The sequence below is a fragment of the Lactuca virosa genome, chromosome 3 (genome assembly GCF_052849685.1).
Source record: "Lactuca virosa cultivar CGN04683 chromosome 3, Lactuca_virosa_CGN04683_v6, whole genome shotgun sequence".
NCBI lineage: Eukaryota > Viridiplantae > Streptophyta > Magnoliopsida > Asterales > Asteraceae > Lactuca > Lactuca virosa.
The window spans coordinates 185,702,210-185,716,077 of NC_136428.1; the positions used below are offsets into that span (position 1 = coordinate 185,702,210).

Genomic DNA, 13,868 nt, shown 5'->3' on the forward strand with positions numbered 1-13,868 from the left:
TTTGTTATATTTTGTTATCATCATACATTAAATATTTGTGGACATGTAATTTGTGATATTGTACTTGATGTAAACAATGGTGGTTGTATGTTGATATGTATGATGATGGTGTTATCTTGTTTCTATTATATACAATTGTGATGATATTACAAGATGAAGTCACACGCAAGCCCCCGTACGTTTTCCGCCGTCTGGTTCGGGGGTGTGACAGTGAGTTAGTGATTACACCGCTCGCACTCTGTGTTAGGCTTATCGCCTCTTTTCTTGCAACAAGTATCAGTAAACCAGGTCACAGAAATTCATTCAAAAGTAGTCGCTTCAAATTCAAAAGTCTATTTCATAGAGACTTCCTTTAGGGATGGTTGTCAGAACACTATAGAAGTCGGATCATGATACTCTCGGAAATCGGTATAACTTAGCTTAAATAACACTCGTGCAATACTCACTTCCATAGAATACACTTCAGAAATGTTGTCAGAAACCTTCAGGATAGTCCATCAAGGCATGAAATTTATAAGTATATATAAATTTGTGAAATACAACTACCGATGATCATCGTTACTTACAAGATCGTTTCTCGTCATGCCACAGAACCATGTCTTCACAAGAAGGTAACCAAGCAACTAGCAAGACACCAATTCTATAGATAGACTCCGCTACATTTCAGGCCATGGTCACAGCCGCCGTGACAGCTGTCATGGTGCAACTCAATGCTAACAACCCAAACGAGAATGGAAACAGTTTCAACAATTCAAACCGTAGTAACACACAAGGAAACCGACAAGGGCCTAGCCATGATGATACTCCAGGTCACTAACCTAAGAATAATAAACGAAAGTTTTGGAACAAAAAGGAGCGCACGTTATCTCAAAAACTTGCCAAGAGACAACAACTTGTGGCAACCTCTACAGCCACGACATCTGCCACTCCAGTACCAATGCCAGTACGGCAATATGCTAGGAATCTACCGGATTGCAAGAAATCCAATTTCCACCACTTAGGCATATGCCGCAAATTGCGATGTAAGAACTACAACAGACAAAGATACACCACTCGTTTCTGTAGAATACCGGCACAACAAACCACTCAAGTCCTCGACGTTGGTTTATGTCAGGTTTGTTATAAGTGCGGCGAGTCTGGACATTTTAAAAGAGATTGTCCAAAGACTAGAATTGACGAAGAAGCTCACTTCTGTAGGACTCCGACTCAACACATAACTTCAACTACCGATACTAGTATAATCCAAGTATGCCATGCATGTGGTGAAATGGGGCATTTCAAGAGAGACTATCCGACGGAGAGAAATGACGGAAGAGAAGGAGGAGTGTAACGGCATGACATATAAGAACAATGAGGAACCCCCCTTTTTGAGATTTTGGTACGTCTTCTAAATAAAAATTTCTTTGAAGATTAATTTATATCCACATTAAAATTCAGGGAAATTAAAAAGTAATTATAAGTAACTCACTCGTCCGAACAAGTCATGACATTCATAAGAGAACTAAAAATCAGCGCATGTGAGCTATGATGGCTTAGTACGTACATCAGGGTTATTCATAGCTGAGATTTTGCAGAATTAGAGTGAGTGATTCCGCCTTAATTCCTGTTTCTTGTCTGGTTGTGGATTTAGGGCAGAGTCACTCACTCGACCGTCCTATTCATCGTAATTATACATGAATTGTATATGTCAAACGATCATAGAGGTACCAAGAAGGATCATAATATAAAGTGTCATCACTAGTCATCAACACTAGAAAGCCTACACATAATGCACTGTCGAGCACACTCGAGATACACCATCATTATAATAGACATCTCTTTCAAATCGACTCAACACTTGTTCTATAGAGAGTCCTGCGTCGTCATTCGACGTGAATTGGCGTGGTCCTCACCATACCAAGTTCATATGTTACGAAAACCCACCGCCTTAACCGATTGACGAACAAAACCCTCGTCACTCATAACGATAATCCAACCCAGACCTCAGAATTGCCTTTTGTATTCTAAACCCCGAAGTACTCATGAGAAGAGTACTATGACTTCCGAAACCTTGCCGACGTATATCCAACAGATCTTCCAGAACCACCACTCACCCGACAGGTCAATTTCAAGCATAGAGACTAACACGAATCTATATTCAAGAGATAGTCCGTCTGCATGGTGTGCCTGTGTCCATTATCTCCGATCGGGATAGCAAATTCGCATCGAGATTTTGGCAGTCACTGCAGAAGGCTCTTGGAACTAAGTTGGATATGAGCACAGCTTACCATCCACAAACCAATGGGCAGAGTGAGAGGACCATTCAGACCTTGGAAAACTTGTTAAGAGCATGTGTTATAGACTTTGGCAAGTAGTGGGACACCCATTTGCCATTGGTCGAGTTTTCCTACAACAACAGCTATCATACCAGTATCAAGGTTGCACCGTTTGAAGCTCTTTATGGTCGTAAGTGCAGATCCTCTCTGTTATGGGTTGAGGTGGATGACACGCAGCTAGCTAGAGACCAAGTCCCTGATAGCTCTCCCACTGACCCAAAAGTCATCCTTGTAACCACATAAAAGATCGTATAAATTCGAGATCGATTAAAAGCTTCAAGAGATAAACAAAAGAGCTACACCGATAAGAGACGAAGACTTTTGGAGTTCCAGGTTGGTGACCGTGTTCTATTGAAGGTCTCACCCTGGAAAGGCATGATATGCTTTGGAAAGCGTGGGAAGTTGAATCCGAAATACATAGAACCATTCGAGATCCTCACTAGGATCGGTCCCGTAGCTTACAAAACTTCGTTTACCACAAGAGCTTAACAATATTCATCCTGCCTTCCAAGTGTCGAACCTTAAAAAGTGTATATCCGACGAAACCCTTGTGATACCCCTTGATGAGATCGAGATCAACGAGAACCTCATTTACATGGAAGAACCAGTCGAAATTATGGACCGGGAGATCAAGCGAACGAAAACAAAGTCGCATACCGATACTGAAGGTCCGCTGGAATGCCAAGCGGGGACCTGAGTTCACAAGGGAGCGAGAAGATTCATTGTAACGGAAGTACCCACATCTTTTTCCGAGTACATAATTTGCAGTCTATGTTAGAATTTCGGGACGAAATTACCTCTATCGAGGGGATGATGTAACAACCCGAAATCTCTATTTGTAAGTCAATTCGATCAATAAAAAGTCAGACTTGATTCTGCTATTTCTTTTCTGTGATTAGGGTCAGTTTGAGAGTCTCTAAGCTTAGTACACTTAAGGATTGGATGTTGAGAAGTGTTAGCTTGGGATTAGAGGCATGCAATCGAACCAGAAAACTCATCAAAGGGTGTTCACGGCCGTGAACCCATGTTTGGCCGTGAACCCCTCTCCATATATATATATATATATATATATATATATATATATATATATATATATATATATATATATACACATTTCCTTCATTTATTCCTCATTTCTTCCATCCTTGGCCGAAAATCTCTCAAGTTCTCTCAAGTATCATCCAACTAAAGCTCTCATTTCACCCCACAAACGTAAGTGATTCATCCCTTTTTCTTGTTATTCATCTTATTCACGTGAAGTGCTTCAATTTCATCCATTGACTCATCACTTTCATCACCATCTTTATGATCTTCAAGAGTTCATGGTCGTGAACCCTTCATAGGGTCGTAAACCCTGCATGTGTGGGTCGTAAACCCTTCAAATGTTCATGTGTGCGTCGTGAACCCTTCATGTGTTCATGGGCTGTGAACACATCTTAGGCCGTGAACCCATAGTGGTTGGCCGTGAACTCCTTTATGTCCCTCATTTTCGGTTCTAACACTTCATTGTAAGTGTTTCTTACATCCTAAGGTTGTTTCCTATGCTTATTAGTTGTTATAGACACTAATTGTAGGCCTATACATGTTAATATGTGCTTAATAGGGCCTTATTGTGCTCGGGACTTCACTTAGCATACCAAGCATCCTATCTTTGTCATTCATCCAAGTCACTCACAATCAGGTGAGTTCATACCCCTATGCTCTTATGATTTTAATGTTTTCAGGGGGAGAATACAAGCCAAACACAAATGATTTTGTGAATTTATACAAAAAGGACTTCAACACACTTAAAACTGATGCAATTGATACAACCTTACGTTTTCCACATTTTTTTATAAAATATTTATAAAGATTTTATCCCTTTTGTAACATGTTGAGCATAAGGGACGTTTTCAACTTACAAGCGTAATTACATAGTTTTTCAGATCAATACATAACATACATACAAACTATAATAAGTATAGTTTGGGAATTCAATACACAGATTTTCATATACAGGCATATAAACTATTATAAGAATATAGTTTAGGGAACGAACGTATCTTTTTATAAACTTATCCGTTATTTATAAAAAGGACTTTTCGAATTATTACTTGTAAAGTCGTTTATCTAGTTTGAGAGACACGTCTTTGGGTACAATTACATGTACTAGTGGAAGACTACCCTTATGAACCAGAGTCTCCTCGAGGGAGAGCGTGAGTTTGTGTATAGATCTATAAGGGACTGACAATCCCGCACCTTGCTGTTAGCTACAGTAGGACCGGCAGGTCTACGGGTGACAAAGTTATAAAGGATATTGGCGTCCGATTCACGTCGTATCAGTTAGTATGGTCATAAAACTCGCAAGTAGATAACAAGGATATATTTACGTAGTAATATACTTTTCATGAACAATGCTTTAATAATATTAGTATGGAAAATACTTGTATTTTTCAGTTATGGAACAATTAAAGCGACAACATACATTCAGGGGGAAAATATAGGATTTTTCCGGAAAACTATCAGTATTTTTTTTACAAACAATCAGACTATCATTCAACCATCGAATATTCATTGTTAATTCTATAATCCCTTAGTTTATACATCCGGGTCACGTATGAAGAATATCCGATAGACTGTGGAATGTGTGGTTTCCGCTCCATCTCTTGTTCCTTGTTTGGTTGTGGGTTTAGGGCAAATCCATACAATTAACTATCTGTTTGATATTGGTTTACACGTAGCTAGTATGAGTTAAGAGATTATAGAAGAAATTGGTATTATCATGCTTAGCTTAACTTTCATTATATCAGTAATTATAAGGTTTTCTGAAGAAACATAACACACTTGTCAAGGAACTCAGAACCTGTTTTTCTAAATCAAAACGCCTATGAACTCACCAGCTTAAATGTTGATCTACTCTTTCAAAATAACTTGTAGTCTCAGGAAATCAGTATACAGGTACTCCCGCAGCTTTTGAGAAGACGGAGCATATAGAGTCACGTCTTTATATTTTAGCTACTTTTGATGTATATGTATATGAATCAAACGTATGTAAATACCTTTTATGTATTCAATGTAATGGTTGTGTTTACTTTGATTACTATGATGCAATTGTTGTGATATTATACATGACGTCCTCCACCCCCGAATGTTTCCGTCGTTTCGGTTTGGGGGTGTGACACATATGAAGGAGGATGAGTATAAAGAAAATATAGGAAAATATTTAATTTCTTTATTTTTATATCATGAAAAGCTCCAAGATACTTTTTTCCTTTTTAAATTAATGGACTTTATATTGTAACTACTTTATTATTTTGGCATATAAATTATTATTATTATTTATAAATATATTTTAGTCATTTATTATAATTTGACCGATATTATTAATGCCATCACGAGTTGAATAGATTGTATAGTAAAAGCTTTGTGGGTGCGGATCAAGTTCGAGGAAGTCGAGGAATTAAGCTAAACTTTGAAGATATTGGAATGATTCTCTTTTCATGACAAATAAAGAATTTTGTTTCCGTGATTTTTTAAAAATGTGTAAAGCTTTGAAACGTCATACCATGACATTGAGGCTTTGTTGTAACGTCGCTTTATATTGTAAAGTAGTGGGTGTGAGGAACATGATATTACATGTTACAACACTCAAAAGTTGTCACCTCACCATCCAAATCAAATATGATGTTGTAACGTCCACAAAGATCATAATAAAATTTTCATTTTTAAAACAATAATGCATACAAACGAGTTATTCCAAAACTCATCAAGGTGAACATATTATATATAAATATCAGAGTAAATATCATCAATTCATAGTGTGGAAAAACTCTGGGGGATGCTATGCAGTCACGCCGGACCCTTTCATTTCAAACCGGAAGTACCTGAAACCATAAACATAAACCGTAAGCATAAAGCTTAGTGAGTTTCCCAAAATACCACATACCATACATATCCTTGGGTCTAACCCTGGGGGATACTCCAGCCCAATAAGCAAATATGGGCCTCGCCCTGGGGTATATTTCAACCCAATAAACAAATATGGACCCCGCCCTGGGTATATTTCAACCCAATCATACAGTAGTGGGCCCCGCCCTGAGGTTTATTTTAACCCGAGCATACAACATCTACAGGCTACATAACAACAATCATATCATGCAAGAGTCACAAAGACAACTAGCATATAACAGGTTATAGTGGGTCGACATTGGTGCCTTCGACCCACGGGTACAGTGAGGACACTCACCTCACAGACAGACAAAATAGCTGCAACCACACGCTGCTCCAAATACCAACTCTACTGATCACCTTTACAATAAATAATGACCAAAACTCAGACAACAGCTCAAAATACCCAAAATTCCCTTAGGTCAAACTTTGTTCAAAATCTAGGTCAAAGTCAAAAGTCAAAATTCAACCCAGCTAGTCGCCACATCGTGGTCTCCTTGGCCACGTTGTGGCCGCAAACCGACAAAACAAGCCGGTCTTGACCAAGTCACCACGTCGTGGTGACCTCAACCATGCTGTGGTGATGCGTCTGGACAGCTTAATCCATTAATTCCTTTTCCTTTAACTACAGAAACTCCAAGGTTCAGATCTGGTCCTTCCCATGGTCTTGATGGGTAAAGTTTCCAACTTTATCCCTCAAACCTTTCCATAAGCCAAAATCCCAACCCGAACCACTAAGGGTAACTTAATGCATCAAGATTCCTATTAAGCACCAAATCCTTAGAGTTGCACCTCCAAAGTTTCCAGAAAGATTTCACACTCCAAAGAGACCTTAAAAATCGTGGCTTTATGGACTTGCATGTCCAATACATGCCTTTTCCATTTTACGTCAAAAATAGGGTTTGATGACTAAAATCCCATGCATGACATCAAAACTTGATTATAATTCAAATCCAAGATACTAAATGCTCAAATAGATGTGGATATTCATAAAGTTGCAAACATTATGGGACCCCCCCCCCCCCCCCCCCCCCGCCCACTTAAGTCCATCTAAAATCTTGGAAAAAGGGGACAAAAACAAGAGATCTAGCAACATGGCAAGAAAAGGTTGAGTCTTGGGCACTCACCAAGGTCCAAGAGATAAACTTAGCTGAAGAAATGATGATTGCTAAGTAACCACCTCACCAAGGGCTTCTTTTTCCTTCTAAAATCACCAAGAATGAGCTCACAACTTCAATGGAGGCTAGGGTTAGGGTTTCTGAGGTGAAAGGAGGTTTGGAGGCTAATGATGAACCCTAAAATGGGTTTAGAGATGTTCAAATACGAAGGGAACCCTAAAAGAGTTATGGGCTTTGGCTTGATCAACCGCCACGTCGTGGTGACCTACACCACGCTGTGGTGGTCCAAAAGTCATGCGACCAAATTTGACCTCGCCACGTCGTGGTGGTTCCTCCACCACGTCGTGGGCACCGCTAAAAATCACCAACCAACAAAAAAAATGAATCTCGCAAATCCAGGTGTTATAACACCAAGTGTGGAAATGAGCAACATCAAATAACATGTTATAACACTTCTTATTTTCTATTTCTTTTTTATTTTTTTCGATTTTTTAATTTCTATTTTTCCATTCTTTATTTATGTCATACTATTAATAAAAACATATAAATTAACAACACATGTAATTTAATTAAATCCCTAAGTTAAAAATAACATAAATAAAGAACGACATTACAAAAATAAATTGAATGGAAAAAATATGATAGTCCTAAATTTAAAAAACATAATAACGATACACTAGTCCTCGCCCAAATATTTCTTCTCGATCTTTTTCTTCATCTTTCAGAGCACTTGCACTTGTCTCGGTGCCATATTTTCCTCGATTGGCTGAAGAGTTGTCAAATCCTTCGTCATTCGATCTTCCTTCGCTTGTTGATGAAGAAACTTCAAAGTCTCAGGTTGCAATTCATATTTTTTAATTGCGATTTCGTTGTGGGCATCAAATTTCTTTTTCATTTCCGCGTGCTCTCGAATCCTACTTTCTCTTTCATATGCATGTTGTTGAGTACGTTTTGCTTTGTCGTGCCCTATCGTTCGTTGTGGCGGGAATATCTCTTCATTGTCGTCCGTGAGTTCATCGGTGTCGACGTTGAGGTCGATGTTCGTTCGTGCATCGGGATCGTCAACGGAACCCGAACCACGATACATCTTTGATGTACTCCGATGATGTTGGCGTCTTAAGCCATTTTGGATTCTCAAAATCTTCCAAATTTTGTCGTACTCGAAAACGTGACCCGTTTCGACATGATATTGCTCCATCGCGGCTCTAAACACATCGAAGTCGTTCGCACCACTTTGATTGTGTGAAGAAAGTTTGTTGTAGATCGAATTAAACTTGGTGCACTTCTTATTAAGTGTAGTCCACTTGCTACTAAGCATATCCTGATTGCGATATGCCTCCCCTTTGTTCAAAATTGTGAGAAATTTTACGATTGTGGCTTCCCAAAATCCACATATCCTCATATTGTTTCCCATAGTTGGATATTTTGATGTCCCACACCACGTCACCACCAATGTGTGTCGAGGTTCTTCGTCGTTTTTCGCAACTGTGACCGCTTTCCCTTTTTTCCCTCTCCCTCTAGGTTTCCGACTACCTCCCGCTTGTGTCTTGGCAACCATATTTTGCGTTTCTGGTGTGGGTGATAGTTGTGTGGTTGTTTGTGTGGGTGGTGGTTGTGTTCTTGTTTGTGGAATGTAAGCAAAAGTGTTGAAAAGGTTTTGTTGAAGATTTGGATTTGTTTGTGGAACGAAAAAGTTTCCAGAAAATGGTAGTTGTTGTGAGCTTTGCGAGTTGAGGAAGTTCACGCAGCCCTCGTATTGCGTGAAACCGAGCGGAATGGATGTGTTTGTGTGTGGAGGAGAAGTGTTCGAGTTTTGATCCATTGTTGGTTGAATGTGAATTTGGTTGAGTTGTGTGCAAAAAATAAAGTGAATAAGATGAGAAAAATAAAAGTATTGTGTAGGTAAAAACTAAAGTGAATATGTGTATTTATATGTGAGTAAAATTGAACTTTTTTATTTATTTTTTATTTTTACGTTTTGACCGTTCCTCAACGGTCTAAATTATGACCGTTTGCAAGTTTTTGAGCGTCCCGTTGCCACGATAACGGTTCATACCATAACGACTAATAACTCATGTCGGGGGAGGTGTTCAAGCCGTTATACAAGCTTTTTTTGGGTGCCAACTCGGAAAAACAGGCACCTGTTGACCATACCATACAGTCTAAGTAGAATTACAAACTAGTCATTAAATTAGTGATGTAGAATTACAAACTAATCATGGAATTGACGATACACGAAACTAAGGTGCTGTTTGTTTTTTCTGAGGCAAAATGTCTGCAGTCTGCGGATCACATCTGTAGACCTCTGCAGTAGAAGAGGTGGACCAAACGTCTGCAGTCTGAAAAAAGAAGACTGTTTGTTTTTTTTAACATCTACGGGCTACTAAAATAAACTGAAATCTAAATAAACTGATTTTTTCAAATTTCAAAGTGATTTTTTAATATTTTTATGACTTTGTTATAAATAATTAACGAATCTACATCAACTTTTATGTATTATTGTATAAAAAATAAAAATAAAAATGGTATGAATTAACGTATATATTTGATAAAAATCAACAACTTTGGTTGCAAAGTTATAACTAAACATTATAACTAGTGATCAAAGAATTTGATACACAACTGGATGGAAATAAACTTCAATTTTTTCAATTAAATCCATTAAAAACGTACCATAAATATTTTCTCGAGAAATTGATGATACTGTATTAAATAATGTTTTACAAAATTTGGCAAAAAAATGTAAGAATATATTATGATTTTTTTTCATATTTATATAAACAACTTCAACGACTATTATTGTAATAAATCTCTATTTATAAATTTGTCAAAAATATAATGTTTGTATCGTCGAACGTTTTTTTTTTAAGTTTTGTAATTTTTTTTTCAAATTGTTTATCATTAATAAAGTTGGAAAAAATATAAATTAAAAAAAAACTTAAAAAAAATAAAGATATATATGTTTTTTTTAGGCTAGAAGATGTCTGAAGATGTTAGAAGACTCTGATCCACATCTGCGCCAAGAAGAGGGCGCACAGACATTTTTAGGTCTGCAGTATTCAAAAAAACAAACAGTATGCGAAGGATAATGTCTGCGCGTGGTCTGCGCGGTGCAGACAGAAGAGGTCACGCAGATGTGCAGACAAAAAACAAACACCACCTAAATCTTAATAAATAAACTCAAACAAATCTTAATGATAAGCCGTCATATGGTTACACAAAAGTGTTTTCATGTTTAATAACACCTCGTTTATTCTTACACTAATACAATACAATACCATTATCTCTTTTATAAAGAGAACACAAAATTACATCGTCTTATATAATGTTCATACATACCATATAAATGGGTTCTCGGTATATTTTTTCTATTATCAAATCTTGAACGAAACTCCTCCTCTGAAAAGGCTTTTATATTAAATTCGGAATATTTTATATGTAAATTTAAAAATATACAAACAATTATTATATGATAATTCCATCGATTCAACATCTAACTCAATTAAATCCTTTAATGTTTATATTTCTTATCAAATATTTTACATTTTTAACTATGAACAAAAATAAAAACATATAAGAACCTGAAAAATATCATGAGAGCCATTGCCAAAACCAATATCTTTAGATAGTAATGAAGGTATTATAATTAGAAGATCTTGCCAACATCTTTCATTAGCCCCCGATTAGCATTATAAAAATCGGTAAACTCTTCTTTAGAAATGAATCCATCTCCATCAGTGTCAAGTTCATCCATCATAGTTTTGACCTCTTCGGCTGACACAGATCCAAGCGTCTTCAAAGATTCTCCAAGCTCGGCTGAAGAGATTTTACCGTCTCCATTGGCATCAAACTTGCCAAAGATCCTCTCGCACTCTGCCTTGTCGTCATCAGCCATTATTGTTTTCAAATAATGATAACAGGTAATGTCAGTTTTTGTTTACGTTTTCTTTATTTATTTTGCAATAGTTTTGCTTTGGGTTTGAATGATTAAACATGAAAATGTTTATAAAATGGTTGTTGATGAAAAAAGTATTATGGATGCCCTTTGAATACGGATTGCCGTATGTTTCTAAGGTAGAAAAGAACCTCTAATATTTTACTAAATAAGAGATAACTATGGGCCAAAAAACTAAACTGAAAATATTACCCTTAGTAGCTAAAGAAGGGACTAAATAAACTATCAATAGCAACCAATTAAAAAGAAGATAGACCTTTATTGTCGTAGTTGCATTTTTGATCTAAATTAAGAAATTTTGAAAGTCATGCTTTCTTTGATTGAATGTGTTGTTTTATGCATGCAACCAAGATATTGGAATACTTTCCCATACTATATCTAACACAAAAAGCTATGCATACTTGAACTAATTTCTTTAATAGACTTCATATGGAAAATCACATATAGTCTATATGACTATATGTAATTTAGCATATGAAATATATTAAAGAAATTAGTAAGCCTACATCAAGAAAAAGCTTTCTTGTGTTAGATATATTATGATTTATCTTTGCAATAGCTATAAAAACTACTAGAGATAACTATACCCTCCATAACTCTTACACTTTAATGTTGGGACATAATTTAATATAAATTTAATAGAAATAATCTATTTTATTTTCAAAATAACCAAAGGAACAGAACATTTTTGATTGACAAAAAAAACTTTTTCTTATCGAAAATATATTTATGATTGACATTCCAGATTCTAGACCAAAATTCTGGAGTTTGAAAAAAAAAACTCATGAATTTCACAAACAAGTCTGAAATCTAATTACCAATTCTGTTATTTCGAGAAAAAACTTCGTTTGATTGAAAAACAGTGATATTAGATACTTTAAAGTTCATATTCCGGACATAAGTATAAAAATTTATTTCAAAACAATTATGCAAGTAAAAAAAAATAATGCCGAAATTTCAAAACAAGTTCGGAATAGGGCATTTGAAAGAAAATATTTATTTTTTTAATAACCGAAAAAGATTATTATTTTTTTAATTTTTTTAAATGATGTTAGTTTAACAGATAACCTTTTAATATTTTATTTTTAATAAAATTAATTATGTAACAAAGTCATTAGTAGATATTATCCATGTTAGCCCCATGATGGAAGCCAAGTGGTTAATGAGTGAAATTATATACAAAAGGTCCATAGTTCAAAGTAACATTAGGACACCAAGAACATTGCTAGTCTTCCTCATTGACCTTTCATACATACAAGTCTTGCAAAAAATTGATGTGGACTCCTCGGATGATACAGTTTACAATTATTATTATTATTATTATTATGAAACGAATTGACGAGTCCATGTAGCACCTAGGTGGATCACTTGACTCATCTAATTTTTAAATTTTATTTACAACTAATCTATAAAAATCGCATATGAAGTACCTTAATTTTTTTAGCAATCTACCATAAATTGTTTGGTTTAAACATATAACACAAATCAAGAAATTAAAAGCCTATATTTTGTATTTCATTAGCCCAAAGTTGAATTAATTTAGCCCAATACATTTGAATTAGTTAAAAAGGAAAAGAATTAAAAAAAAAAAAAACAATCGTTGTTTCTTCCAATCTCGTCGGGTACAATTATAAGAACTTTAACTTTTTTTTTCTTATACGATCCGATCCGATCCGGACCACAACTAGTATTTTTGTTTTCATTTTATAGCAGTTTCATTTAAGCAGTAAACCATGTAATTATACTTTTTAGACTCTCCATTGATCAAATGCTTGAAAACAAGGTTCTATGTTTTTATCACACAATAAAAAAAGAATAGTTAACTCAACGAGGGATATTTACGCCAGGTAACCATATAAATATACTTGGAACATATATTTTTAAAAATTGAGAAATACCCATCATATTTAAAATACAATTTCGAAATAAAATCTTATTCCCATACATATTTTTCTTACATTTTGAAATGAAACTGAGATCTTTAAGTATATTAGTTTGAAAAAAAACATATTTAATTGCATGAAAAGTTTATTTTAATGCAATAACTCTTCGAACTGTCAACAATAAATCACTATAACATAATAGTTTTTAACTTATGTTATTGTTACATATGACACATGTGAATTTAATTGTAGGTTGGAGAGTGTGTTTATGTGTCATTCTATAAAAGATTCATGTATTTAATTTGTTATATCGATCTAAGATTTTGGTTGTGGTCTTAACCAAGCCGGTTTGTACCGGTCCAGTGCGTAGCTGCTTAACCCGTAAACTGTATTTGGGCGGTCCGATCATTTGTATTTGGGTTGGGTTTGTACATCCGCAAAAATGTGAAAAAAGATAGTAGGCCGAGTGTTGTGTTGCTAAAATTGTCATGATAATATTACTTATACTTTAACTTGAAGTAATTATATGTAAATATAAGTTATTATAGACCAACAAGTCATTTATTTAATATTCAATGCTGATCAACAATCTAAGAAAATTATTTCATTAATAATACATTTTCCTTTTCAATTAAAGGTTGGAGTTGAAAATGGAATTAAAAAAAGATAT

The 13,868-nt window shown here is 35.4% G+C and overlaps 1 protein-coding gene across 1 annotated transcript; it reads right to left on the reverse strand.

The window, feature by feature from the left end:
- Positions 1–10,854: 10,854 nt before the first annotated feature.
- Positions 10,855–11,334, reverse strand: LOC145162763 (polcalcin Bet v 4-like). Its single transcript, XM_079081813.1, has one exon. It carries the CDS (start codon positions 11,253–11,255, stop codon positions 11,007–11,009), a length of 249 nt encoding a protein of 82 aa, XP_078937939.1. The 5' UTR covers positions 11,256–11,334; the 3' UTR covers positions 10,855–11,006.
- Between the last annotated feature and the right edge of the window lie 2,534 nt (positions 11,335–13,868).